This window comes from Amblyomma maculatum, chromosome 9 (genome assembly GCF_055883805.1).
Source record: "Amblyomma maculatum isolate TAMU_Amacu chromosome 9, ASM5588380v1, whole genome shotgun sequence".
Lineage (NCBI taxonomy): Eukaryota > Metazoa > Arthropoda > Arachnida > Ixodida > Ixodidae > Amblyomma > Amblyomma maculatum.
The window spans coordinates 14,113,096-14,140,511 of record NC_139352.1 but is presented as its reverse complement, the minus strand read 5'-3'; the positions used below and the strand labels follow the sequence as shown (position 1 = coordinate 14,140,511).

The window sequence follows — 27,416 nt, the reverse complement described above, 5'->3', positions numbered from 1 at the left end:
TGGAAAAAGATACACAAAAAACTTTGACCCAGCTTTTGGCATGGCAGTGCACTGGCAGTGATGTATTTATTGAACTATAACTGCGGGAAACGTGTACAGTGCATAGAATGGCCAGTAACCGGAGCGTAAACAATGCAGTCACTATAAAACACCACTTATCAACACAGGCTAGTGAACAGTAATGTTTGTGACAACTTGCAAATGAATGAAGAGGTGATGACAAAGAAAAAAAAAATGTGCCTTTCAAGGCTTGAATCTTAGCATCACGGGGAAGCAACCGTTGTCCTCTATACATCTTTAATTACACACAGTATATAGGCACACACATTCTACTTTTTCTAATTTAGCAATGCTTTGTACTGACGACGTGAACATATGTAAATGTTAGGAGTCGAAAGTGAACGTTAAGTCAAACGTTGAGAATAGGGAATAACAAAATGCAAGTATAATGGCACAGTTACACATCTTGATTTTACAGTACATTGCTCTGTATGTGCTATTATGAGGTGTATTGCATGAAATGCTAACTGGATTAGACAGGTAAGTAATTTCACGTGTGCTTGTCACAGCGGAACGCTAGTATGATGGCACAAGCTTTTGAGTCAACAGAGTCAGACAAGCTTAAGTTATTCTGTATTGTGGAACACATCTTTCCGTTCCTGGGAAAAAATTATTATTATTAAAAAAAAGAAAAGAAATATGCAAAGCAAGATGCTAATATTTATGGTGCAAAACATTGCCGTAGTTAGGTAAGGCTATTGAGGATGAATCACAGTTAGCAGGAGTTAGATCACTGTTAAGCTGTGCTATAATGTAGTATGGCACAGGCTGTAGCAAAAACTACTTTCATCTTTTAACATTATTACACCCTTGGAGTTATTTGTTTTTTGTATGGCAGCAGCTGTTTGCATTGGCTGTTTTTATTCTCTTCAGAAATGCATGCCTTGCAAGGCCACCCAAGCTAGCGCTTGCTCAGTATCATTAAGAAAAGCATTATAGTCCATTCATTTCATTTATTAATACTGTCAGCCACCATAAGGGACTGTAACAGGAGTGGAAAATACAAACCATAGAAACCTGAGGGATGTAATGCAGTCTCAAACAGTCTGCACTGAGCAGCTTGTCTGCTTGTGGATTTCAATTGGCTTTTGTTTTGCTCTCAAAATGCCCTGGAGCAAAAAAGTATGTACATCTAAATTTTAATAGTCCCTTACAAGACAGGGCCGCACAGAAGTTATAGTCCTGTACAAGACGGGATCACTCAGAAGGCTGTAATGTCATGTCATACTCGTTCATCGCAAAGAAAGGTGCAGGCTAGAACTGTGACAAAAAAAACAAAACATGAAGGTTTTCGCTAGTAGGTTTGATGAAATATTAATGCACGCTGTGTCCTTTGCAGGACCTCCTTGGAGAGACTGAACGAGTGTGCCGTCACTTCAGGAACACATGTTTAGCTGAGCTCATTGTAGCCAGGGTAGCCCTCATATTCACGTTCTCCGTACTCTGGCTGGGGCGCATGCTGGCGGTAGTAGGAAGCGTAGCTGCGGCCCCAGACGGCTAGCACGAAGGACTCTATCTTGCTCTCGTCTTCGCCCCGAACGATACGGAAGTAGCCGTTCTCACCCCAGCCGTGGCCCCATGAGTTGGCACACAGCTGCACAGGAAGAAAATAAGCAGCTGTTTTAGTCTGCATGCCTCTTGCTTTCTGTGCTTGGACTCTGCAGGGCGCCAGCAGAAAGCCCGATGAGGAGCAATATGGAGGTGACCTGCCTGGATGAAAGGCTCAACGCAGTTCATGTTTGTAAAAAGACTGAATGAAATATGCATGGGAACAGCTGACTAGAATAGCTGACTAGAATAGCAGTCATCATGGCTTCTTGCGTGGAGCAGAGCCCGAGTTTCTGTCCTGAATGTTGGGGAACTTTCTATCATCGTCATGCCTATCATAGTGCACACGAAGTGCGCGAGCTTCACTGTTTCATGCAGTTCAGGTTCAGGAAGGTCTATTTCAGTGATCGCTGGCTGCACGTGTCGTACTTCGACACGATAGCCCGTCCGAATCAACCGGTGCAAGGCTACCCGTGTTCAAATCATTGAGTGTCCGATGCCATAGACTTACTTGAGAGTTGGCAGGGGTAGTTCAAATTTCCAAATTTAACGGGGCTGAATTAGCAAGATCTCAGTACTGCAGCACGAGACACGTTGCTGAACTTGTTTTAAAAATTCCAGCAGCCACGTAGAGTAAAGATTGTTATTTGCATTCCTTATGTTGAAGCAAGGGCTGTGCACATGTGATCGCTTCGCTTTCGGAGTGGCAGATCTACTCACCCAGTATTTGACCGGCTGGTACTGTGACCTGTCGACGCCCCATCTGAAACGTGGAAGTAAATGCATGGCGTGATTCCTAATAATGCATTCCATCGATTTTTGCTGCCAAGACCACTTGAATAACTGCTGACAACACCACAGTAGTACCAAAGGTGTGCAATCAAAAAGGAGTCTGCGAACAAAGAATAAAGCAGTTGGTACGATGCTGCCGGCTGCATTCTTTACTATCTCTGCTCTTCGCGCGAGTGCCACCACTCGTTCAAGTCAATCACCAGCCGTGTCCTTTGGCACCATGATTGATAATGTAGTGTAAGTTTGGTTTACTTTGCATAGGACACATCGCAGTGTAACAATGAACCATCAGTGACTCCATTAGGAAAATATGCAATTTTTGCCATGCTTTTACTCCACCAACTTAATAGCCATCGTAACTTTGGTTCAAGAGAGCATAGAATGTTTGAGTATGTCTTTATTTTAATTTTTTGCACAAAATATCTTGCCAGAAAAACATAAGTCATGCTACATGATGGTAAATAACTCTTTTGCTGTAGAATTTCAATGCAAATCTAGAGCACTGCTCTTAGAAGCTACTTTCTGCCATAGTGTAAATGCGGCACCGTCAGTCGTATTTTTAAATAATTCTCTTATGAGGCCAGGACTGGCATTGACATGTTGCTTCCAAGTGTCACTGCTGTGGAATTTAACAACAATGTTTCAGTGGCCATTTTTTATTCATTGTACTTGCTGCCATGTCGTAATGGGATGCAGATCAGCAGCCTGTCCTGTGTACATGGCATTCGTGTATACCTATTCATAAATAGTAGTCATTGCAGCACTATATGTGTGTTCATGCATACGTACCCAAGTATGCGGACCGAGTGCCATCCACTCTTGCGGAACTCTGGGGGCAGGGATTCCGAGATGCGGGTGTGCCTGTAGACACCGGAGCGGTACAGGAACAAGTCCTCCTTCACGAGGATCAGAGCTGCAAGCAGGCATGCACAACAGTTTGTTATTCATTACGCTTTTGCTGGAAGAATCCTTGTGAGGCATGGTCTTGAACAGGTTTTATAAGCCGTCTCTAGGGGAGGAAAACCAAACAGTGCACTAAGTTAAGACAGCGTCATTTCTTCTCAAATGCCTGGTTTGCAGAAAACGCAGTTTACAGCGGCTTGTACTAATGGGACGATATGAGGTGAGGGCATGAAGTTAGTGCCCTCCCAAGCAAGGCTTTTTTGTTTTTGTGTTTGTTGTTGTTGTTGTAGCCACAGTCTATTTGTTGTCATCTGTAGGCACTAAAAGAGAGATTTCATGTTACTGCAGACTTTCTGCTTGAACCTTCTAGTTGATTGTTTTTGTACTATCCGATATACTTGCAATGGTGGAAACTATTCCCTCCTTTCATCGGATATTGTTTGTGCTTAGTTCACTTAGACATCTCACCAACTAGACCATCAGACTCTTACCCATCGCATCTGTTATTTTACTTGGTGGGTATTTGTAGTTGCTTTGCCTGAATACATGTTACTTTTTTTTTTTTCAATACAAAGCATGGGCTGGCACAACAGTCGTGGGACAGGTCCCTTGCTAGCTACTCACCTTGAACGGGGCCATTGGCGTAGATCTCCTGCATGATGTCTTCCTCCTGGAAACGTTAAAGGCGCAGAGGGGAGCATTGATTGCAAAAAACGAAAACTTTGCAAGTTTGCTGAAATGTACTGACATGCATTTGCTGAGCTTTCTTCTTTTTTTTTTCTCTCAATATTAGTCACTGATTTTGTTTGCCCGTGATCTACAAGATTAGCCCTTTCTAAAGACTTGGTGGCCTGATGATCTCAGAAAATATTCTGGGCTGTTAATTTGGCACAAAGATTCTTACATACTGACCAGTATTTTTTGAGAAAAAATAAACGCCAGCCATTCTGGTCTATGGCACACATAGTGGGAACTGTTGACCACGCTATCTTGCCATGTCGGTTGACAGCAGTATAGATCCAGCTCATGACTACATCCATGAACCAACAGCGTCTCAACCAGCAAGTGCAGTGACACCAGATAAACCAGAATGTGATGCGTGGTTGAGTGCAGTGAAGAGAATGGAGGCGAATCCTCAATATGTAAACTGTAGCAGGAAGAATAAGTGGCAGTCACCCCTTGATGGCGCTCGACTGATGTGTCAACCTACTACTACGTCACAGTTTACCACTGTGCAGCCGCTAGTGTGACATGGCAGGATGCTAATGGATGCAAGGCGATTAACTGCAATGCCATCATAGCAGTAGGTCAATGCCATTGTCTAGAGGGCCTCCTTTGAGCAGCATCTGTCACATCATTCTTGAGCAGTATTTGGCTGTATATGTGATGCCATTCGAGTCATTTGGCTGGATATTGTCCAGAGTGTGCACTTTGCACAAGCATAACTGCAGAGGCAAATGAAAGCTGATCTCGTAGAGTGCAGAAGACGTAGCCGTGTTCACTCACATTGGCGGGCACCCTATATGGGGGCGTCGAGAAGTACTTCTGGTCGGTCCTCCCATTGGGGCACAGTGGGTCCTCGGTCGGCACGCGGCGGCGGGGGATGCGGCAGCTGGCGCTAGCATTGTTGTACGCACCTTCGTACGGGTAGCAGTCCTCGGAAACGCCGCTGTGACAAGTAGATGGTGGTAGCAGTTACGCGAGTGGCACATATATACATTATGTCCGCTCTGCCCGGTATGCGACAGTTTTAAAGTTTTGAAATGAACGTGAATACGCTCTGAATGGCCACCCGCTGAGAGGACGAGAAGTGTGCGAGATCGTATAATGTAGATAAACCTCTCTGTAACGGGCCTCCATGTAGCGAATTCCTCGATAATACGAAGTTTTAAATATCTCCAACGCCGTCCCCATTGAACTGCTTTTATATAAAACTCTGTAACGAACATGCTGCGGTGGTTGATTTTGATATAATGAACTCGCAGCGCAGACTACCTCTTAGCTAGTGCTAAAATACAGGAAGAACCCCGCAAGTTTCTTGGTGATAAAAGACAAAGTTACGAGAGAATATTGACGTCTACGATCGAAACGAGCGGCAACGGTCATTACAGCGCGGCGTGTTTCAGAGCCGACAGCGCATCTACATGGCAAGCGCATTTACAGTACCTACATAGTTTCTGCTCAAAAACAGAAAACGGCAAAGAAAAAGTACACTGGGCGAGCAGCATATGCCCATGACCGCCATGCGGTTGGTGGGGAGATTCCGGCGCCAGTAGCTCGAGAAGCGAAGAGCGCTGGCGAGGCCAAGATTTGGTTTCCTGGGAGGCAATGGTGGCGACCGAGTGGGAACATATGCGTGAAGACGCTGGCACCTCATCGTCCGGCGGTGGCGGTGGCGTGATCGCGCGCGCTCTCCCCAAGCCTGTGCATGGTGCCTCCGGCAAACTGTCCCCGCCACCTTCCTTTCCTTGTCCGTCGTAGGTGCGTGCGAACACCGAATGAGGAGGATTTACTATAAACCCTTCCAAAGTGGTTTCCCTTACATTCCATTCTTAATCTGGCTTCCGTTCTGCACTGTCCTTTAGACAGTCTTCACACGAAAACTGCATATAACAAAAACGTCGATGTAACAAATTATCGCGGACATTCCACAATTTCGTTGTAACCAGGTTTAATATATAAGAGAAATGCGCAACAACTTAGACAGGACACAGGAAGAATCACATACAACAGTTCACGAGTTGCGCTCGTGATTTGTTGTATGTGTTTCTTCCTCTGTCCTGTCTAAGTTGTTGCGCATTTCTCTTATATACTATGCAGAACCAACTAGCCCGACAACACGCTCTTCTGAACCAGGTTTAACTATGCCAGAATTTCTTAGCGAATCTGTAGTGTACGTTTCTCATATTTTAATTGCAGCACATTTTTAGCGCAAAGAAATATGAAAAAACGGCGTCAGCGTGCTCTTCTGCAGCACGTTCATCTCCGCTTTTAGAAAAATTTTCACTTGGACAGTGTCCTGTTAACAAGACCCGCTGCTAGGAATTGTTTCCTATAATGCCAATAACACGTGCAAAGTAGCCAACAGTGGTGCAGAGCTTCGTCACGTTTTTGGCGTGGCTGTCAGGTGTGCAAGGGGAGGATACTGGGTTGTTATATAACATGACTTTAATCAAATATTCATTCCGGGCAGGGGCCACCAGCCACTTTCTGTCTGCCCTTTTTGCTGGGACAGCTTCAGAAATTATCATAGAAAAAATAATGCTCGCGCATTTGGCGCCGCTTTTGCATACACACTAAAGCTCAGTGGTTGCTGCTATAGACTGGGGTTATTGCGTTCTACGCTATCCTCCACGCAGTGCTCCACGATAGAGCGTTTATCAACAGCGAATAACCTTAATGTCTCAACCGCTTCCTCGCCATGGAACGAATGGTTCGCCTGTCGAAACACCCGACCACGGCATTCCCCAGTGTTCCACTTCGCCCACATCTTGGAGATGTCCTAGTCGCGTGTTCTGCCACACACTGTGACGCCATGTGCTTCATGCTCAATGCCTGTTGCATGGTATACGCCTTTCCTCTATACGTACCCATAGTTGACGAGGAACCTCCAGCCGCGGTCCACGTGTCCCCCTTGGCAGACGACACGGCGTCCCCCGTTTAGGCAGGACATAAGGTCCTGCGGGGACACCTCCACCTTGTCCACGCCCCGGGACTGGATCGACAGCCGGTCAGAGGCCACCGCTGCGGACATTGTGTGCACACCTGATTGCAAGACCACCTGCCGAGACTACGTTTCACGAATCATGTGATGGTGTTTTCTGATGAAACTGCACTACTCTGTTTTTAAAGGGCAACTCCGCCGTTTTGTTTCGACCTCCTCAAATTTTACCGAGACTTTGGCAGTACGCCTCAGTTTGCAATTCATTTAGACCATATGTCGCATCGATTCGATGTTTTGTTGCAGCGAAAATTAGTTTAAAATTTCCAATTCGTGTCCTCCGTCGGGGAGATTTCTACCGGCAAAGTAGTGTGAGTGCCGTCACTGGATGCAGGGCCATATATATTCGCTCTGCATTTGCTGCAGCACAGATCCCCTGAGCTTGCTTTGATCATTTCGCACAGTGATTCCAGCTGTTGCTTACATTCGCCAGTATAGGCTTTGTGTCCGCATCCGGCACGTTATAGGTTGGTCAGTCATGACGTGATCGAAACCTACTTTGTTTCGGTTGCCTGGTTTTTGCTTTTTGCTTCTACTTGTAATTTTGAAAAACAGTATTTTGTACCGAAAAGAGGGGACTCTAACGAATGCGATGCGATTGTAAATTCAAAATGCATAAGAAACCTCCGGCCCTTCCGAGGCTTTTAGAAAAACGCTGGAGAAGCTGCACGGCAGTCATTTAACACACCTGAATACCTCTTCAGGGCGTTCCTTCAATGTGACTGTGCTAAGAAAACACACTGAAACAGATAATGGGGATACCTGCGGTGGAGAATGCCCAGGAGGCGGCGCAGTCTCCTTGGTCTCGCACCCCGTGCACCAGTCCCACCCAGCGGATGCGCGCGTCGAACTCGTCGGGAAGCTGCTCGCGCTTCTTCAGGTGCAACTCGCTCATCTCCACCGTCTGCACGCGGAGAGGGGGGTGGAAAGATTAATTGAAAAGAACAGACGAGACGGAAAATGTGGACTACCTCTTTTCCGTCAAACCTACAAGACAGCATTAAGACTAGGAACACCTCCACCGATAGGCTCTTATGGGCTCGGAATGCACAACACGATGAACTCACCTGGCAGCGCTCAAGTATAGCGCGCATCAAAGCCTGGAGGTTTAAGGCTCGGCATCAATGCCGAACCCATGGCGGACGGTCTGAGACAAATACGCAAAGCAGACAGGAATGACTTCGTCGCCAAGCTCCGCCCTTAGAATATGTACCCCATCAATTATAAAGTCAGGCGACAAGCACGCGCGCCAGCACTACACCCCAACTACAAGAGAAACCTGTCAGTCGAATATATACGTAGATAGGTCGAACACGAAGAGACGGACCGAGGCTTCGCAATCTTTGTGGCGACGGGCCCGTGAATCCATGCTTAAGACCCATTCTGACCTGTGACTCGCTAAGATTGGGCGACTGTCGCGCATTAGAAGTTACATCCAACTTCTCTTTGCTGGTGAGCAGTCAATATCGAGAACGCTCGGTCCTAACGAAAGCGATTCGGGAAAGCGACCCGTTGGTCGCCGAGCCGAGCAGCTCGATGCCTGGTCGCATGCTACTGACGGTCGCGCGCCCTTCGCGACTCGCAAGTGACATTGGGTCCTTAGCTGCTGCTGTTAATTGCACGCACCAGAACCTCCGAGACACCGAGGAGACACCACGGTGGTGCAAGGGTTAAGGCGTGCTCAACGCTTATGCCCAAGGATGCGGGATCGAATCCCGAACCGCGGCTGCTGCTTTTCGATGGAGGCGAAAAGCCAAGCGTCCGTGTTCTGTGTGATGTCAGATCACGTTAAAAACCCCATGTGGTCTAAATTTCCGGATCCCTCCACTACGACGTCTCGCCTGATCCGCTTTGGTACGTTAAAACCAATCATTATATGGCCGCAGACATTGCGGGTGAAGCACTGATTTTTGAAGAGTGCCTTACAAGGACATATTTGGGTAATGGCTGTTGTTACTACTCTCACCCGCCAGCACCGTGCGCAGCTGCGCATTATGATCATGTTCACTGTGACCATCGCTTGTGGTACTCACTGGCCTCTCGGGTTGGTGGGTGCCTAGTCTGTACCGGATGCCTTCGTCCAGAAGCTTCCCTTGGAAGAAGGAGTAGTTAGTTGCTTTCCACCTGCACCATAACAGTAACGTGTGCGACACTTGACGCAGTCCGAAAGCATATGCACTGTAGTATCCGTAGAGCGACACGCTGTTGATGCGGAGCTTGACAATCTGATGCTGGAATATCCCAGCCGCCTGGATAATGGTTTTAAAGTACCTCCTGTCGTGAAACATGCATGACATTGCACTCATGGCCGAAAGGCGCTCATTCATTCGCGTGACTTCGCGGGCAGCAGCTGTAAACCTCATCAACATCTCTATGACTAAAATACGGATCAACTGACCCTGACGTAGAACTAACCATATGAGCGGTCATCGTCGACGCGGTTAGCTAAAACCGTATACGACCGCCCGCTTAGTGCGGAATACAGCGCATGCCTTTTGTAGGCTTGCAATGGTTGGTAAAGATGCGGGCATAAGTACTGGAGCTCGGTCACTGCTGCAGAAACACTCTCCACATGTTGCTCTTAATATATGGTAATTCGAATTTCAGTTATAGAGCTACGCAGGTCAAATTCTGAAGCCTGGACGATGCCGAGCAAGCTGCGTCGTTGCCGGCCTCGATGCTGACAGCAGGTACTCTTGGATCTTATGATGTAAAAACTTAATCTTATCGCACAGTGTGTTTACGGACAGTGTGTCGAGCGTGTTTATTCTGCATTTTACTCATCCTAAGTTCCCTGGCACAGGCACATGTAGCGTCAACACACAACAGGACGCTCCCACTACCATCCACTGGTTTCCTTCGCTGCGACCTGTGACCATCACGCTGGCGGTTCTGGTAACGTGATTTTGCCGAACGTGCCGGCTGTATATGGCACAAATGGCCTCTGTATGAGAGAACGCAGCAGCGATCACTATCACGTCTTTCTAATTAGGAGCGCGGTAGTCGGGTTAGAAGCCCGTAGCGTGCTGTCTTGTTTCTGTTTGCGTCCCTATATGAATCTCAGCAGAGCTGGATACCGTTCTTGTGGCCTTTTATTTGTTTATAATCACTTTTCTTGAAGTCATTTTCTTTAGCTTTTTTTTTAACCTTTACAGCTGAAGAAGGCTTGGCGCTACAAAGCGATGGAGTCCATATTACTCGCACCTAACTTAAATTACCACGCAGCTACACTGCTTTGTCCTTATGGCAGTTAACTGCTGCCCTAAGCGTGTCGCCTTAAGCAGCTGCAGTAATCATGTGTGCTTCTAGGTAGGAAATTATCTTTAAAGGCTGGAAAACAAGGAAATAACGAAGGGTAACTTGACTCTCTTAGCAGGCGTGTAATTTTAAGGAGTCGGAACCTCTTGTAGTATTCCTGCTAATAGATAATGCGACTATACAATACGCAGGGTACCCCGCGTAACTCGAACACAATTATTTAAAATTTTTGTGGAATATTGCAGGCCTTGCCCACACTGGAAAGCCGTACATAACAAAGTAAAAAAGAAAGTGGAGAGCTCATGAAGCGTAAGGTAGCCAAAAGTCGTCTGCAAACAATGCAGCTATGAATGAGTAATTTCCTCCTGTCAGCTTGACACCCCATTTAGGTTTCGACTGAATTCACATGTTGGCACACAGCGAAACATGTTATTGCTGGCGGGGTGCAAGTGGCAGAGCAACGGGAGGGACTCACCCGAAGTTGCCGTCATTGATCTGCCGGATCAGCTCTGGCCTGTTGATGCACACTCGGTCCTCGCACTGTAGCTGGGCGTAGTTGTCCGTTACCTTGCGGCAGGTGCTGGTGAAAACAAAGGGGCATCGGCACAGATTTACATAATCGTTAAGGGAACTAGCATAGAAGTACAGCAAAATGAATGCATGCCCGGGGCACTACTCGGCGTCGTTGGATGTCCATCAGAACGTTACAGGCATTCCTTTAAGCTCCTATCTCCTGCTGTCGTCTGCGACGATGGGACATTAACGTAAGCAAGTCATATAGATTAATTTATTTATTTACTTTCAAGGACAGTGCTGAGTTAAAGAAGCAAAGGCAATGGTGGAAAACACAATATACAATTCAAATAATAGCGATGATCGCCGTGAAGAGGTTAGTAAGCGACACAGACAGATAGATGATTTTCCTCCTGAGCAGACGGCAAAGGAAGGGAATAAGGGGCTGTGAGTGTGTAAAGGTCAAAAGGCTTTCCGGCGCTTAGCGTACCACAACAAAAAATCCAAAGCAACGCTGCGATGAGCGAAATGAACTAGATTGGTCTTATCTTGATTGCTTAAACAGAGCGCGCCAGCTTCGGCAAAAGCAACGGAGTCATCACTTACCAACGATTACAGTCGACGTTAATTGTCGCGCCTTCGGGGTACCGCCTTCCATCGACGTTGCACTCTGTGCAGTAATACGACACAACCGTTGGAAAGGGCGAGACATACAATGACCCCGCAACTGACAAAGACACATTGAGAGAGGTTAAGATGTATTTATCGGTATCTGGCCTCCTGTAGGCAGCCTCTAGACCAAGAACAGATGGGATAATATCCTCTGACAAAAGGCGAAGTACAGGTCAATAGGGGGAAAAAGTGGTATCAAGTTTCCCCGCACTCTTATGTGGAGTGAGAAACGGTGATGAGTGTCGTCCGAGCAGTCTCAAACGGGTAGATGAGGTGAGATAGCGAAACAAAACGTACGGAGGGATGGATAGTTTAATCGTCATTGTATTGGCTTAGTGGTAATTGTAATCATCATCGGACTAACTAACTACGTCACCTGCAAGAAAAAACTTTCTGTTGGCCCTTGTCCTACGGCGGCTACCATATTCCAAGTTCAACTTAACCCGCAAGTTTCCAAATTTCGCCCGCCCACCTGACTCGGTCGCTGCACCCTGCTTGGCTTATAGCTATACACTTTGAATTCAGTCCATCACTTGCCTCGCCTTAGTATTACAAGCCCCACACATGCCGATTTCTTCTTGGTTTCGACAAGGATGTCATTAACTTGTGCTTTTTTCCTTCACCTACTCTTCTCTCTGCTTCTCTATTGATGTTGCACCTATCAGTCTATTTTATTGCAAAAGCAATACTACGCCAGGTTTCGGCCCGTCGCGTAGTTCGTGGCCGCAGTCACGAATGACCTTTAACAGCCGCGAAGAAGACGAAGAAGAAGAAAAAGGAAAAGAAAAAGAAGGATAAGAAGAAGAAGAAGACAGAGAAGAAGGAGGGAAAGAAGAAGAAGCAGAGAATAAGAAGCAGAAAAAGAAGAAGCAGCAGGAGAATAAGAAGCAGAAAAAGAAGAAAAAGCAGAATGAAAAGAAGAAGAAAAAGAAAAAGAGTGCTCGGTCGCCCGCAGCTAATGCTTTCGCTCCATATTCAGTTCAGCAGCGTTGAACCATTCTCATTTTTTTTTCATCAGTTCAGTTCAGTTCACTCGTTCAGTCGTGTCCGACTCTTCGTGACCCTATTGACCATGTCACGCCACGCTTTCCGGTCTCTCACTATCTTCCTAACATCACATAACTTCATCTGCAGTGCCTCGAGGATGCCATCTAACCATCGCGTTCGCTGCCTACCCCTTCTCCGGCGACCCTCAACCTTTCCCAACATCAAATCTTTCTCCAGCGACTCCTCTCTTCTCATCAGATGACCAAAGTAGCTGAGCTTTAACTTCAGAATTTGACCCTCCAATGGGCAGTCAGGGTTTATGGTCGACAATATTGACTGATTTGATCTTCTGGCAGTCCAAGGAACTCTCAAGAGTCTTCGCCAGCACCACAATTCAAACGCGTCAATTCTTCGGCGGTCAGCCTTTTTCACAGTCCAACTCTCGCATCCATACATCACAACTGGAAAGACCATAGCACGAGTTATACGGATCATGGTTGGCAGACTAATGTCTCTGCTCTTTACTAGGCGGTCAAGGCCAACCATTGCTCTCTTTCCCAGAAGCAGGCGTCTCCTAATTTCACGGCTGCAGTCTCCTTCCGAGGTAATCTTGGAGCCCAAGAAGAGAAAATTTGTCACAGCTTCCACTTCTTGTCCCTTGATGCTCCAGGACTTGATAGGGCAAGACGCCATGATCTTTGTCTTTTTAATGTTCAGTTTAAGCCCAAACTTCTCACTCTCTTCTTGTACGCGCATCAGAAGTCTCTTGAGTTCCGCTTCACTTTCTGCCTTTAAAGTGGTATCATCCGCATATCTAAGGTTGTTGATACGTTTTCCAGCAATCTTCACTCCAGCTGAAGACTCGTCCAGACCGGCCTTCCTCATGATGCACTCTGCATATAGGTTAAATAGGCAGGGCGACAGTATGCAGCCTTGCCTCACTCCTTTCTCAATCGGAAACCAATCAGTAAGACCATGCCCAGTTCTGACTGTGGCCTCATGTCCTTCATACAGGTTCCTGAGGAGACAGATGAGGTGAATTGGAACTCCCATCTCTTGGAGAGCTTGCCACAATCTGCTGTGATCTACGCAGTCAAACGCTTTCGCATAATCAATAAAGCAGAAGTAGATGGGTTTCTGGAACTCCCTTGCTTTTTCCAAGATCCAGCGAAGGTTGGCAACTTGGTCTCTAGTTCCTCTGCCCTTGCGAAACCCAGCTTGCACGTCCGGAAGCTCCCGATCCACATACTGCTGCAGCCTACCTTGGAGGATTTTCAACATCACCTTGCTAGCATGCGAAATAAGCGCGATCGTGCGGTAGTTGGAACAATCTTTGGCACTGCCTTTCTTTGGAATGGGGATGTAAACTGACCTCCTCCAATCCTGTGGCCACTTTTTCACCACATAGCTGGCTGCATTCCCCTCACTTCAAGTTCAACGCTTTTCGTTCGTCTTCACGCTTCTGTCCCATGGTGCACGCTGGCAAGATTCTGCTTTATCTGTTTATATCCTGTCATGAGTTTAGATTATTTCTGTTTTTTTTTAATAGAATATGTTATAGCTATAACCGAAGATTGATAAAGTATTCTGCACTTATGTTTTGTGAGCTTCTCCCCATAAAACCCTCCCAACACCTGTTTTAAACTAATAGCAGACGAATTGTACCAGTTTGCGCGGAAGCTTTCTTAGTTTCCATTCGACCTTTCTAACGAAGAACTGGGGACGCAGTTCAGTTGGTATATATAAATTCAACAGTCAATTATACCTGCGTTTAATGGCATGTGAACATATTTCGTTTTCTCGTGTTAAACACGCGTTTATACGCCACAGTGCTATGCCGATCAACTTGTGGCTAGCGCGAAATTATATGCCCTTATTATGTCACACTTTGGATGAAATAAGCAGAAATTGATACTTTACTAAATGTCTTTCATCTGACAGATGAAAAAGCTAGTGCAGTTAATGTATTATGCTGCGTCTTATCCAGTCAGGCTACTTCTGAAAGGAGTGATCGATTTTTGCTGAACCGCCTTTTGAACCTGGATGTTGCCATGAAATGAAATCATAAAAAGACAGCTCCGCCATTTTAATTTCACCATACACTAGTAGACATAACTTATCATTTAGCATTGCGTGTAATTTTTTAGTGAGCAAGCAGTAAACTCATCCTAGGCTGCATTTATCGGTCTCCATGCTTCCGAGTCTAATATTGTTGATTCACTGCATGTAATTCTTCGCAAGATATCCGTCCATAATAAACAGGTCTCAGTTCTTGGGAGTCATAACTGTCAGTTTTCTCGATACTAGCACTTCGATGTACAAATCATATACCGACTTTCCTTTTCTTTTTCTGTGGGGCTACGGTCGCACATAGTCTCGATTATGCCCTTTCATATAAGGAGCTTGCATGAAGTGATGCATGCCGGGTAATCCGCCATGATGTTGTCGCTGGCAGCAGACGCGGGCAGCGCCGCCAGGGTGAATTGAGCAAGTGCCTTGTATTTTCGATGGTCGACACCGAACAAATACGCGGCTTTTCATGCGCTGCCCTTTCGTGCGTGCAATTGTCAGCAGATTTCTGAGGAACGTACACGTCGAGCTGTGCCCGGAAAATCGGGCGCACTATGAAGAAATGCAATTTCAGTGCGACGCGTTCCTGTTCAAGCTACGCGACGACTGACTGCCCTATGCGTCTGGACCTGGCCGCCCGTCGACATCGCCGGCATTCATGATTTCTAGTTCTAGCAAGTAGTTATTTACTTTGCCCGGATTGGTGTCGTTCTCGCTTACGTGTGTTGACCCGGCCGTGCGAGCCAAGCCATTCGCGTCGGCGTCCTAGAGGAATCACTTGTATTCTCTCCCTCATGCAGACGTATTGTTAGAATCGTGAAGAACCCGAAGTCGGCCTGTCCGACGCGCCAGCATCGTCTGCGCGCACTACGTGACCATGCAGTGGTAGAGCCGCGCTTTATCGTCTGCTGCCAACGACATCATCATGGCGAATTACCCAGCATGCATCGCTTCATGCAAGCTCCCTATATTTCGCTTCCTCTCACATTTGAGTCGTAAACGCCAATATCGCTGACCATTTTGCTATTTTAGCACCCATTAGCCTGTCGCAACAAATTACACTTCACATATGCATTTAACGAGAAAAGTTTATCGATTTTTCTGCTGCTGCAGACTGGTCAGCGATTCATAACTTTCGCGACCAGGCGCCCACTTCTGTGCTTTCGCACATCGTTCCTAAAGGAAGCTTCCTCTGCAGCATTTAATCCTTAATTATATTCTGAAAATTTCGCTTTTCGTTATGTGGTTTGACGGTTGTACCCTTGCGTTCTTCCGTCAGTTGTTATTCTCTTTATGTGCCTTTGAATAAATGCTTAGACTGTTCTCAATGCGCCGTAATTTTTATTTGTTTTGTAAATTGTGCAGTGCCATTTATAACTATTTGTATTTTATTCTGCGTATTTGTGTATTTCTTTTTTTTTCTCTCTGATAATCTCTCACTTTATTCAGAATATAACGCTTCTGTATGCCTTGATTATTATAGTTCGTATATTTTTCTTTGTTGCGGTTTGTTCGTTATTTAACTGAGTTTGAAACTACCGAGCATGTCGTGAGAGTCGCTTGCAAAGCATCGTGGTACCCCACGGTGCTTTGGGACCCTCGCCTTTATACCGACGTCTGTGTTTTACCCAATATGCACTCAATAACTTCATATCTCAGAAGTGCAATTGGATTAAAGCTGACAAGTCGGGCCTTTGCTTTGACTATGCAAAACCAATATGAAAAATCGTCTCCACACCAACACGCCACCTGGAAGTTTTCAATGAACAGGTGATCGACGTATGTGCACTGAATAATGCCACGACCAGGAAGATCTTCAGGCATCGAGGTCACAAACAAGCACGCTTCTTTTTTGGCGTAGCCGTTCCTTACAACGTTTCATACTTCCCGTGACGGCGACCGGCGCCCTATTTCGAATTTTTATTCCTCATTGCCAGTGCACTCGCGATATGATAACTCAATGTCCACCATTTCCGTGGGCGTCGGAAGCAGACTCCATTTGTAGTTCCTTCGTCTGCTAATTGTCGTCTGCTATATCGCGATAAAAGAGCGCCCGACTGCGTGCCACTAGCCTTTTGGCGACAAAAGCGATTCGGCGCGCGAAGAGGCACGCCAGGAAAGCGATAAGGTCCGGGGCGAACACCCACGCGAAGTTTTCATTCATTACAGGCTTCCGTTCTCTCCTCCTTCCTGAAGACAGTTACGAAACTGCGGCTGTAGACACGGAGCTGGTCGAACGTAGGAACAGCTTTGTGGGGCTTCATGCAGCGGCTCCAAACGTGTATCCACTTCTCTAGACAGTGAAGAACTTGAAAAGACAGTTGTACTTCGCTCATGAGCCGAATTCGCGAAAAGAGTGGACAAGTTGCGTTACGCGAGCACCCAGTACAAAATCTGTCGATTAAAGTCATGATCATAATAATTGCCATCATAATTTTAACCCATCTGCTTCCACGGCCAGACGGGGGCCTCTCCCTCTTCCATTTAACTTGATCAGCTGCGACCGTCTTATCCCCGCAAGCTTCCTAGTACCACCCGCTCACCTCACTTTGTTGCTTTAGAAGACGCTTTGTGTTGTATGCCCTGCCCATGACCTATCTTCATTTCAGCTAGAATATGCGAGCCTTTGTTGCCTGAAATTTCGCGCGCTCTCCGTGTTTCTTTATGTTACATCGATAACATTTTCCTTTCTCGCTGGGCAGCCTGGACTTCAAGCCGTTTCATTAGCCTCCGACTGTCTGCCTCGTACATGTGAGCACTGGTGAAATGCAACATTTATGCCCTTTCGGTTTGAGGCATCGTGGTGAGCTGCCATATATTGCCTGGCGAATGCTCTCCATTTCATTGTACAAATTCCGTTTCGTGGTCCGGTCAACGTTCATTACTGGCACTACATGGACAGGCTCCCGTACGACTTCGATTACCTCTCTACCTGTCGTAACTTAGTTCCTTCTGAGAAAACAGCATATTTAGTCTCACAGTCCTATTTTTAGTGTTTAGGCCAGCTCTCAATCTTTAGCGCATGGTTCCTCCTCATGAAGTACTTATAAAGTCGGGCACTGCCACATGCAATTGCTGGTTAGCAACGTATTCTTCAATCATTTATATATCTGGCAGATTCAGCTCTTGTAAGCTTGCACTGGAAAACAACGTCGAGATTTTATGTTATGTGAAGCTTAATATCCCGAGGGTGCATTACTGTCTATGAGAGATGCAGCTAATTTCTTCATCTAAATGGCCTTCTTTATAGTTCAGTGGCCCTATGCAGCACACTGGCAGGTTTTTCATTTCGTTTACATCGAAAGTTGGCCGCAACGGCTGTTATCCAACACCCCATCCATTTGTACAGCATCATAAACTGACAGGTTAAATGGACGTCTCTCTTCTCCTTCGGTATGTTTTGCATTGAATCTTAGAGCGCAATGAGAACTCTCGCAAACATCTATTGCCATTTTGAACACTGTCGCATATCATACGTATTGCGTCAATGCGTGGGCAACGGCTAGCTGGAGGTTATTTGCAAGACACAATTTGTTGTGAGTGAGCTATGTATCGCGTCACATGCACGAAGTGGCTGACTGAATCAGATATACGGCTACATGTTCCTAATACAGCTTTTTCACTCAGCTAGCAGTATGCTGAATAATCTTTATCAGCGAGAAAGCCGGCAGCTCCCGTACTGTCATAACAAACGTCCACATTCGACGCGAAGTTTAACAACACATCGTGACCTGTGAGGCATCGCCATTGCTGATGTTGAAAGTAATCGAACACAGGCTTGGCCGCTGCAACGCGCTCTCATGCGCCACGACTTCCCGACGCCTAGCGACATTGCTGCCATCCAAACGATGCTGTCTCAATGTCATCGTTTGTATTGTCTGCAGTTCCATGGCCCCTCCACCCGCACAAAGGGCATCGCGTTACGCTCTCATATAGTTTCGTCCAGCAGTTTGCATTTAGTGCTGGCGAACACGAAACCTAAACGTCCTTTTGACCGCTCTCCCTTTGTTGCGACCACGTTCCCTCTATCTGCGGATGTGTGCTTGTGAACACGGAACAAAGTCAAGTGGAAATGAATGGCAATGTGGATTCGACTTTGTGATTATAACTGAAAAAAGAAAATACATTTGTGCACAAATTCATGTGTATGCATGGTGCAGCTTCTTGTATGGGTTCACCGGCGAAGGGACCGAAAATATTACCCAACCAGCTAAAAACAAGTCTGCCGTTATCAAGCCCTCGTGGAATATACTTAGGCTGTATGGGCATTTACAGTGAACCTTGTTACCTGCATTATGGCCAGTAGCTATGTTACCCAAAGCTCGAGCCTAAATCGCCCTGCCTGTTCCTGGAAATCGGACTTAGGACGACTTATAAAGCTTTCCCTCTTTTTTTTCCCCCTGAACATTTGCCCAGCCTTGCAGTGCGCACAGCCTGGTTAAAACTTCCATTCGTATTGCAATCGAGGCCAGCGTTGAAATCCTTTTGTCTGTAATAATTGAAAAAAGGCCGCAGATTTCTGTTCCCTTAAATTATCTATGTTCTTCACCTGACATACATATGTCGGATGAAGAGGAAAAGAGCGGTAAAGTGTTCGGTTTCTATATAGCAGCTGCCGCCTTCCTTTCAGCTACAACCACGCACGAGGACCCTTCAAGGGTTGTTGACCTCCGCTTTCTGGTGTCTTTTTGCGCATTCTTCTATCATCCCTAGTCCTATAGGCGACAGATATATCGGCCACTGGCTTCTTATTCTTCTTCTTGCTCAGCGGCATTACTCAATCTTTCTTTTATACGCCCTGAAATACGACAACCGACCTACTTTATCGAACCGTTTATAGGCACTTTACCGAATCGTTAGTGTTCTTGCAAGAACGAAGGAAAATTGATATATTTTTGCAGCTATTCGTACCCTACTTCTCTTTGTACAGCTTTCATTTCCTCAGCGCGTGCGCCTTATTCCTCTACAATCACCACCGCCTTTATGCGTACGAATTTGTTACAGTTGAAGCCCTGACTCCCAGGGCAGTCTTGTGGTTATCTTTTTTATATTCTCCAAGGGCTCCCCCGTCGCGCCGCTCTCGGCCTGACACAATGAACGAATATCTGCGGTCCCCACACAGAGGACGTCGCGGGGCGAATGTTTTCTTTTTTCCGCATGTACGGGAAGCCTCGGGAGCTTCAGCTGACGAATTATGGTATCCTGTTTTATTGCGAAAGGCTCGCAGTTTGAGCCTTCAGCGTGGAACGGCGGTGACCACCATTGACATTTGACCTTTAGACGACCCCCGTAGACGACCCCCGTAGACGACCCCAAGCTGGCAGGAGCTGCCAACTTGGGTCTCTCGTTTCACATGGGACGGTTATGTCAGAATCAGCCTGCCAGGACCCTGGCATTCACGTTACTCCTAGAGCCCAATAAGGCACGTTCATACGGCTTGGTTAAAGAGGGGCTTTATATGTGGGCTGGCAGAAGCTGCCAACTTGGGTCTCTCGTTTTACATGGGACGCTTATGCTAGAATCAGCCTGCCAGGGCCTTGGCATTTCGTTAACACTCTAGGCCACTAAGGCACATTAATACGGCTTGGTTAAAGCGGGGCTTTATGTGTGGGCTGGGGAAGAAGAATTAGAAGAATGCTCGGTCACCCGCAGCTATTGCTTTCGCTCAATATTCGGTTCAGCAGCGTTGAACTCTTCTAGTTTGTTTAGGCGGCGGATACGTAGGCAAGATGGATCATGCTGTGCCGGCAGCAAATCATGTGAACCAGGGCTCCGGACATGTGAATTGGTGATGTCCGCTTTGATGCATTTTGTACACTGCACACACCTGAAGTTCGTGTGAGCACTCAATAGTATAGATTTGGTTGGCTCGCTGGTTAAATGAGCAGAATAGTGAATCAATTCCAACGATGAATTTGCCCTGCACGTGGTCTCGCACAGATTTTGAGGTGTGAATACCCCAACGTTTGACTCCAGGAAACATTACGTTATGCCAGCCACGGCTAAATATTGGCAATCAAGAATACACAGTTTGTACCAGATAGTTGAACTTTGCTTATGACAAACAATGTACTCGAATAATGGCCACGGATTTAGCCTAGGAAGAAGTTTACATTGTCATTGCATTGATTTACGTGTCACATCGAGTCTGCACTACACACGTATTCTCAGCTATGTGACTGCGTGAAATGTGGTGACGCTTTTACTCACAATGATCGTCTTTTGTGTGAGCTGTGAATGTCTCTGAAAGTAACCTAATGCCCGTGGCTCTACCTCTCGAAGCCTTGTCAAGAACAGAGAGAGATAGTTATTTAAAAAGAGAGGCAGAGGGGTCGCTCCATATGGCAAGATAGCGAACAAAGTGTTGCACGCCTTTAATGAATACTTTTTAAAGAACGCCTTAAAGAAAATTTGATGTCAAGTATAAATTATCTGGTAAGTCTTACATCAGCCGATGAGAAAAACAAAGTATCTCGGCACATAATCTCAGAGACCCACTACAAATCAAAACCTTCGCTTTGTATTAAAACGGTAAGACATCTGGGTATTTACAAATAGGAGCTGTCTTGAGATGGTCCGGTGTTGATTGATTGATTGATTGATTGATTGATTGATTGATTTATAGGAAGGGAAAGGCGCGGTAACTGTCTCACTTGGTTTCTGTGGACACCTCAACCGCGCCGTAAGGGAAGAAAGGAAGGTGGGAGTGAAAGTGGAAAGAGAAAAAAGAGGAGCCGTAGTGGAGAGCTGCGGAGTAATTTCGACCACGATCTTTTAACATGCGCTGACATCGCACAGCACGTCCGGTGTTCACCGACCGATAAAGGGAGGGGAATGACAACTGGCGCTACGTACTCGAGCACGTGCACCCGCCGAGATGCGCATCGAGCTCTTGAAACCTTTATTTTGTTGAGTCTTATCCAAGCCGATGGCGCAAGCTCGGCGCAGTGTTGAGCGCGTTCGTCACCCTCGTAGTGCGCGTTCGTTTTCGGCCTCTTTGATCTGGAGCCTACGGGTTCTCCGTGCTTCTGCTGAGAGTTCGATAAACATCAAGTGTTTTGGCATACTGACCCAGTAGAGCTGATATTGCTCTCAAGCTGAATATAGGAAGGGGAAGTCTGTCTTGTTCCTGTCGGGGGGTACGTCACTATTCTCGAGTGAAGGTTGGCGCCCCGAGAACTGTGTATCGCAGGCGTGCAGTATTGTGGTTATCATCTTTTCACGGCGCAAACGTATAGGGACAATAAATTGATAAAATGGCGAGAATTGGGCCTAGTTGGTTATTCATATTGGTTTCACCGCGCTAACACATTGAACGACAGAAAAGACATCGCGCTCCGTGGTGTTTGTCTTTTCTGTCGTTCAATGTGTTAGGGCGGTGAAACCAATATGAAAAATAAATTGATATAGCGATGTTTGGGTAGTTGCCACGAACATATAAGGTAGTCGTTTCACCGGACGACGGTCTCCTATCGAACACTTTGAGTACGTTTTAAACCTGCCAAAAAGACAAGACAAAGAGAATACACAAGGAAGCAGTGAGCTTTCTTTCGCGCTAGAACACAGCGAGAACAGTTATATCAATATTGTGTAAACCTTCATTTCTTGCACAGTATTACCCGCGATGCTTACAAACCTGTCTTAGAGCTGGTAAGTTTAAGATGGTCTACAGTGGCTGGTGTTGTGTTTGTAAGGGGCCCTATTTGCGGTTCCTGCGCGGTGTATTACTTTAGATATTACGAACATTTGGTGACACCTTCGGTCGATTATATCTAAAATCATCAGTGATATCTAAAATCATCAGTGAGTATGTGTTTCAAGCCGCGAAAGCTATGGGAATTGTGTTCTTTTTCTTTTCCTTTGGACGCGCACGGGTCACAAATACAGAATAAGAGCGTTTTGCGAAGCAATTCAAGATCCTGTTATGATTCTCCTCCCTGCGAAGAGAGTCGCTCGAACTAACACGAAAGTAATAACGCAAATGTCCTTACGCCACGGGCACACAGACCATTTTTACTGGCTTCTTGTCGACATCCGCTATGCTTTCAATCGCATTCGGGCTGTTCCTCAAACATTTCCCGCTGTGAGTAATTTGGACCTGGAGCTAGACAACTATTGCCAGCTTATGGTTCAGAAGTTTACCGGGATTGTCTCTAAACGGGCAAGCTCTCGGCCAGGTCTGCCAAACTCCCGTGTGCCATTTCAATGCATGATATCGTCCCCGGTTGTTCTTGACAAACACGGCTATCGCGTCCTGATGCCTGCCAAGTGCTATCGTGATCTGCTGGTTCTTCACCGCTTTCTTCGGCAAGCTCTTGTCAGACGTCTTCCGCGTCGGCAAAGTGCTTGCTTACGTCGCTCTCGAGGGCTGGTAGCAACCTATGCGTACTGTCGAAGAACTCTTGGACCGCGAATGAGAGTTTATGGTTTGCTCTGCTTGTGCCAATTTGGCTCGCTGTTCCATTTGTTGATCTGTTGGCAAAGCGACCTCCCGAAGCGAGTGCTTGTTCTGAGTTTGAACCCGGAACCAAAGAAATATACTTACATTTAACCGCAAAGTTTTCAGCTGCAGACCTATAGCTTTTTTTCTGCAGTCATACGGCCAATAATAATTCTAGAGGGCACTTTGGACCACCAAAGTGCCATCAGGCGAAAGCCATTATAACGCGGTTGATCGTAGCCCTCCACTACCGCACCTCTATCTCCCTCTCTTCTTTCACTCCCGCCTTCCTCCCTTCCTTTATGGCGTGGTACATGTGTCTGTAGAGAATCGTGACAGATACTGCGCCTTTTCTATCCTGTAAATCAATTTCAAATGCCGCTGATGCCTGCTGTACTAACTCCTCCTAGACATCTGGGTCTGCTTCTGTCTGCTCTGTGGTGCGGCGTTCGAGAAAGAGGCAAATGAAAGGCGCCGCACGGACGCCTGGATCGGACTCCCGGTTGGGTCAGCTTCGTCTGTGCATGAATCGTCTGATGACGTCATGACCAGTCGTGAAGGTACATGGCGCGCCCCTTGTCGAACACAACCAGCATTCCATTGAACGCATCAAAGTTCACCGGCGTTCTATAATTCGTTAACAGGAAATAAAAGGCGCAGTATCTGTCACTCGCGGAATACTGCTATCCTCACGGTATAGACAAGGGGAAGAATGATGAACGTTTCACGATCTAGGGCGTGGCGCAGTTGGTGAAGCACTCGGCTGGAGATCCAAGTGATGGAGGTTCGATTCTCGGTGGGTTTATTTATTTATTTATTTATTTATTTATTTATTTATTTATTTATTTATTTATTTATTTATTTTAACTATTTTCCTCGAAAGCGTGACACTTTCTGCCGACAGCCTCTGCCGACTGCTTCTGCTGACAACGATTAGGCATTAAAGGCTTCAGCCTTAAAATGGACTGGCGCATACATTCTCTGATTTCCGCGTGTTTATTCCACCAGACACGCCATTTGTCCTCGATGTTTAAGCCCTATAGTGAATACGATAGGCATATAAATGGAAAATTACTGAAATCGGTCTACTACTAGAATACTACTGCTAGAGAGAGAGAGAGAATGTGGAGAAGCGACAGGCGACCGACAAGACATCTGTTCTGCTGTCTAAACTAACAAAAAACACCTCGTTGTAGAATGCTGGTCACCGCAGTGTAGGCTAAAGCGGTGTCTGAGGGTCGCTGTTGTCCAGATGTCAGGTACTCAACAACCATCATTCTGTAGAAAATAATGGCTTGTTTTCAACTAACCGCAGCTCTACGGAAGACAGCACTTTGACTTCAGATTACTATTTCTACTTAAAAGGCAAGGACTCGTCATCCGAGGACAGGTGCTTTGTAGAAGGAAGGGGTTCGTTGTTGCCTCCTGTCTGTACATCTGTATACTTTGCTAAAGCAGCTGCACTTTGATGACAATGGACCACTAGAGTGCGCTTCTTTCAGTTATGGCGGGGTCACTCACCGAGTTGAGTTAGCGCCGGCGGAGGCTCAACGATGCCCTTGCAGACCCTCGGGTAGTCGGGACAACAATCTCCGTTGCCCGGTCTCTCGCAGAAACGGTCGCAGTAGCACAGAGTTCCTAGGATGGGCACCGAACAGTCGTCCATGCGGCCTTGGCAGCAGGGGTCCCTCCTTGCGGCGCAGTAGTCGCCGACCAAGTCTGGGTCTATAGCCAGCGCAGCGGCCACGAAGCCAACCATAAAGGCCCACGAACTGAGCGGAGGCATCCACGTCGACCGTCTCGAAGACATGTCTAGGATCTGCCCGGAAAATGGTACGGTGTGTTTGCGGAGGAAGATGGCCGCACAGTACGCTCAGACACAAGCGCTGGGATCATGCAGATAGGACGCGTGTCTAGCCAAAAGGGTTCACGATTATGCGCTGGGCTTGTCCTGGATCGCCGTGTGCTACCCAAACCTGAACCTAGAGATAATCAGTTCATTGGCAGCAGCACTGCGCATGGCGCTCAAGGATGACTTTCGGTTAAAACACACTGCCATGACGAACGATGGCAATCGCTTAACCCTTTCCTCGGAGTGAATGCAGTTGATACAAAGCATCCTGGACCACATGACGAAAGGATGAGCACATTTCCGAGAGTGCCAACTATCCGACCCACTTACCCCGAAGGGATAAAGTACACCTTGGTAAAGTATCCTCATTAGTGAACTGGTGAGCACAGCAGCTGTTGGTAACGACGCCTTATGACGTTAATACTGTTTAGTTCGGAGATCGATCGGCACATTAAACAAGAAGGGGCGGACAATTTTCCTGGTATGTCTATCGCTGTGAAATGAAACTGCCACATGGACAAAACGGTAATGTATGGCGCCTCCGAATCTTTTGCTGCAGCTGTGGCAATGCTGTTTGCCTCACTGCTGCACTTAGAAGAACTCAGCATCGTAGTTTTGTCGAAGCTGTTGATTATTTATCACCGGTAAGACGGTGAAAATGGCGCTTTTGTTAAGGTGAAGACCAAAAATTGTTAGCAAGAAGTAAGGAGAAATATGCTGTTAGAACGACGAAGGTCCTGCTTCACGCACTACGGAATGTTTTTGAGTGGGTAGTGGCTTGAGATTGGGCAGCTGTCACCAATGAACTGTTTCGACTGCCGCACGTATGCGGGATCGTAAGCCTTTCAAGCACAGCTCTGCTGTGTAGTGCCCTTTTTTGTTGGTTTTAAACAATTGGTCATTATGTATAAAGACAAGCGAGAAGGTCTATCGCAGCATTACTTATCCGTATTTCTTCTCCTCATACACTGATGGCGTCATCTTATCCCTGTAGCAGATAATTCCGCGCAAAATTAGCAGTTATTAACCCATAAAACCTTCTGGTTAAATCGTCATTTTGTGAAGTACTAGCACACCTGATAGTTGCTAGTTTCCTGATAAAACCTTTTAAACCAGAGTTTCCCTCATCTGAGCTAGTTTGAAGAGTTGCTGCCCTTTAGCATATGCAGATGTCGGACATGTCTTATGGTAGTATGCCCTAAGGATGCAGTTGTTAAACGCCCTAAAGGTAACCAAAGGTAAATACTTTGATAATGTTATCTTGACAAGCAATTTTTTATCTGCCCCACTCACACACGATTCGCTTCGATTAATAAGTTGGTGCGAGCTAGTCGGTGATTCACCGTAGAAAGGAGTACCGGGGAGGAAACGGAGACACAAGAGAAGACCATCGACAGCAGGACGACAGGATAAGCGCTGATCGCACTTATCCTGTCGTCGATGTGTTTTCTCTTGCGTCCCCGTTTCTTTTTCGGTGGCCACTTTTATGAAGATTCGCTTCGTTTTTGGCCATGATCCGGTGGCTGACCTTATGCACTTGGGGAAGGTATTTCGAGCGGTGTTAATTTAACTAAGGAAACAGTTTAGTATACGTTTCGATGTCAGCCTCTGTTTTAAAGCCGAGCTGTACATATCGAACAGCGCCAGTTCTGACCTAGGGAGCCAAGACCCCACTCCTTATTTTGTTATGGTGCGAGTCCCTGATGTCTCCACAAGGCATGCTAACCTGAGAATGCGGTACAAACATCAGAGTTCGTCAAGGTTAACTCAGCAACAGCAGCGTCGAAATGGCCCCCACCTGTTCCTTTATATTTCACTTCAAGAACCTATTGGAGTGTGAAAGTAGTTTCATTACAGTACAGACTAGAGGCATTGTTTGGTGTGTATACTTAGAGGATGTGAATGTTGGGTTGTCCTCTTAAGCGGCACATCCACGGTTTCTGTGGAGGTTGGATCCTGAAACACTTCGATCTGAAGCCCGATGCTTACCTAGTCAGTAAGGTTTCCTCCTCAGTTTGATAAACTAAACGACAAAAGCCAGCACTTGACGCAGGCCATCAGCATAAGAGCAACACAAGGGCGCAGATCCAGAAAGTGGCGTAACTTAATCACAGGTTCCTACATAAGAGTCATCTTAACCACTCCTTTAAGAATCGTCGCATCTAAGCCGGCCTACTATATACCACAAAAAGCATTCCCTGTACTCTGGAGGACCGAACTGCATTTTAAATAATTTCGCACTAACTGATATTTATTTTGATACGCCTCGTGACGCAAGACGATTTACGACGCATCAATTGGTTTTTAAAGTAGTGAGCTCATGGCTGTCAGGAAAAAAAAAAGCTAAAGAAAAGAGATTGAACTAATGCAGTCCTTAGGCAAACTAAGAAGTTCGAGCAAATCAATATTAGCGTTGTAGAGGAGACACTTGCCTAGGGTGATATCTCTGGTCCAGAAGTGCTGCTCCTTTGCTTGCGTGCTCCTTTCCCGTGTGCGTCTTGCGCGAACAGCAGCAGCCTTTGCTTCCCCCGAAGGGCTCGGCTCTCTTGTGGGCTGCTCCGCTCGACGCGCAAGGTGTCCGTTTGCCGAGAGTCGCGCTG

At 46.5% G+C, this 27,416-nt stretch overlaps 1 protein-coding gene across 1 annotated transcript; it reads right to left on the bottom strand.

Annotated features, from left to right (window-relative positions):
- Positions 1-33: 33 nt before the first annotated feature.
- Swim (Secreted Wg-interacting molecule) lies at positions 34-27,416 on the bottom strand. The gene is made up of 12 exons (XM_084578212.1): positions 27,249-27,416; positions 24,486-24,783; positions 11,402-11,465; positions 10,758-10,862; positions 9,058-9,148; positions 7,787-7,928; positions 6,894-7,047; positions 4,810-4,972; positions 3,928-3,973; positions 3,190-3,313; positions 2,329-2,371; positions 34-1,654 (listed from the first exon to the last, which is right to left on the bottom strand). Exons 2-12 carry the CDS (start codon positions 24,772-24,774, stop codon positions 1,451-1,453), a joined length of 1,425 nt encoding a protein of 474 aa, XP_084434338.1. The 5' UTR covers positions 24,775-24,783; positions 27,249-27,416; the 3' UTR covers positions 34-1,450.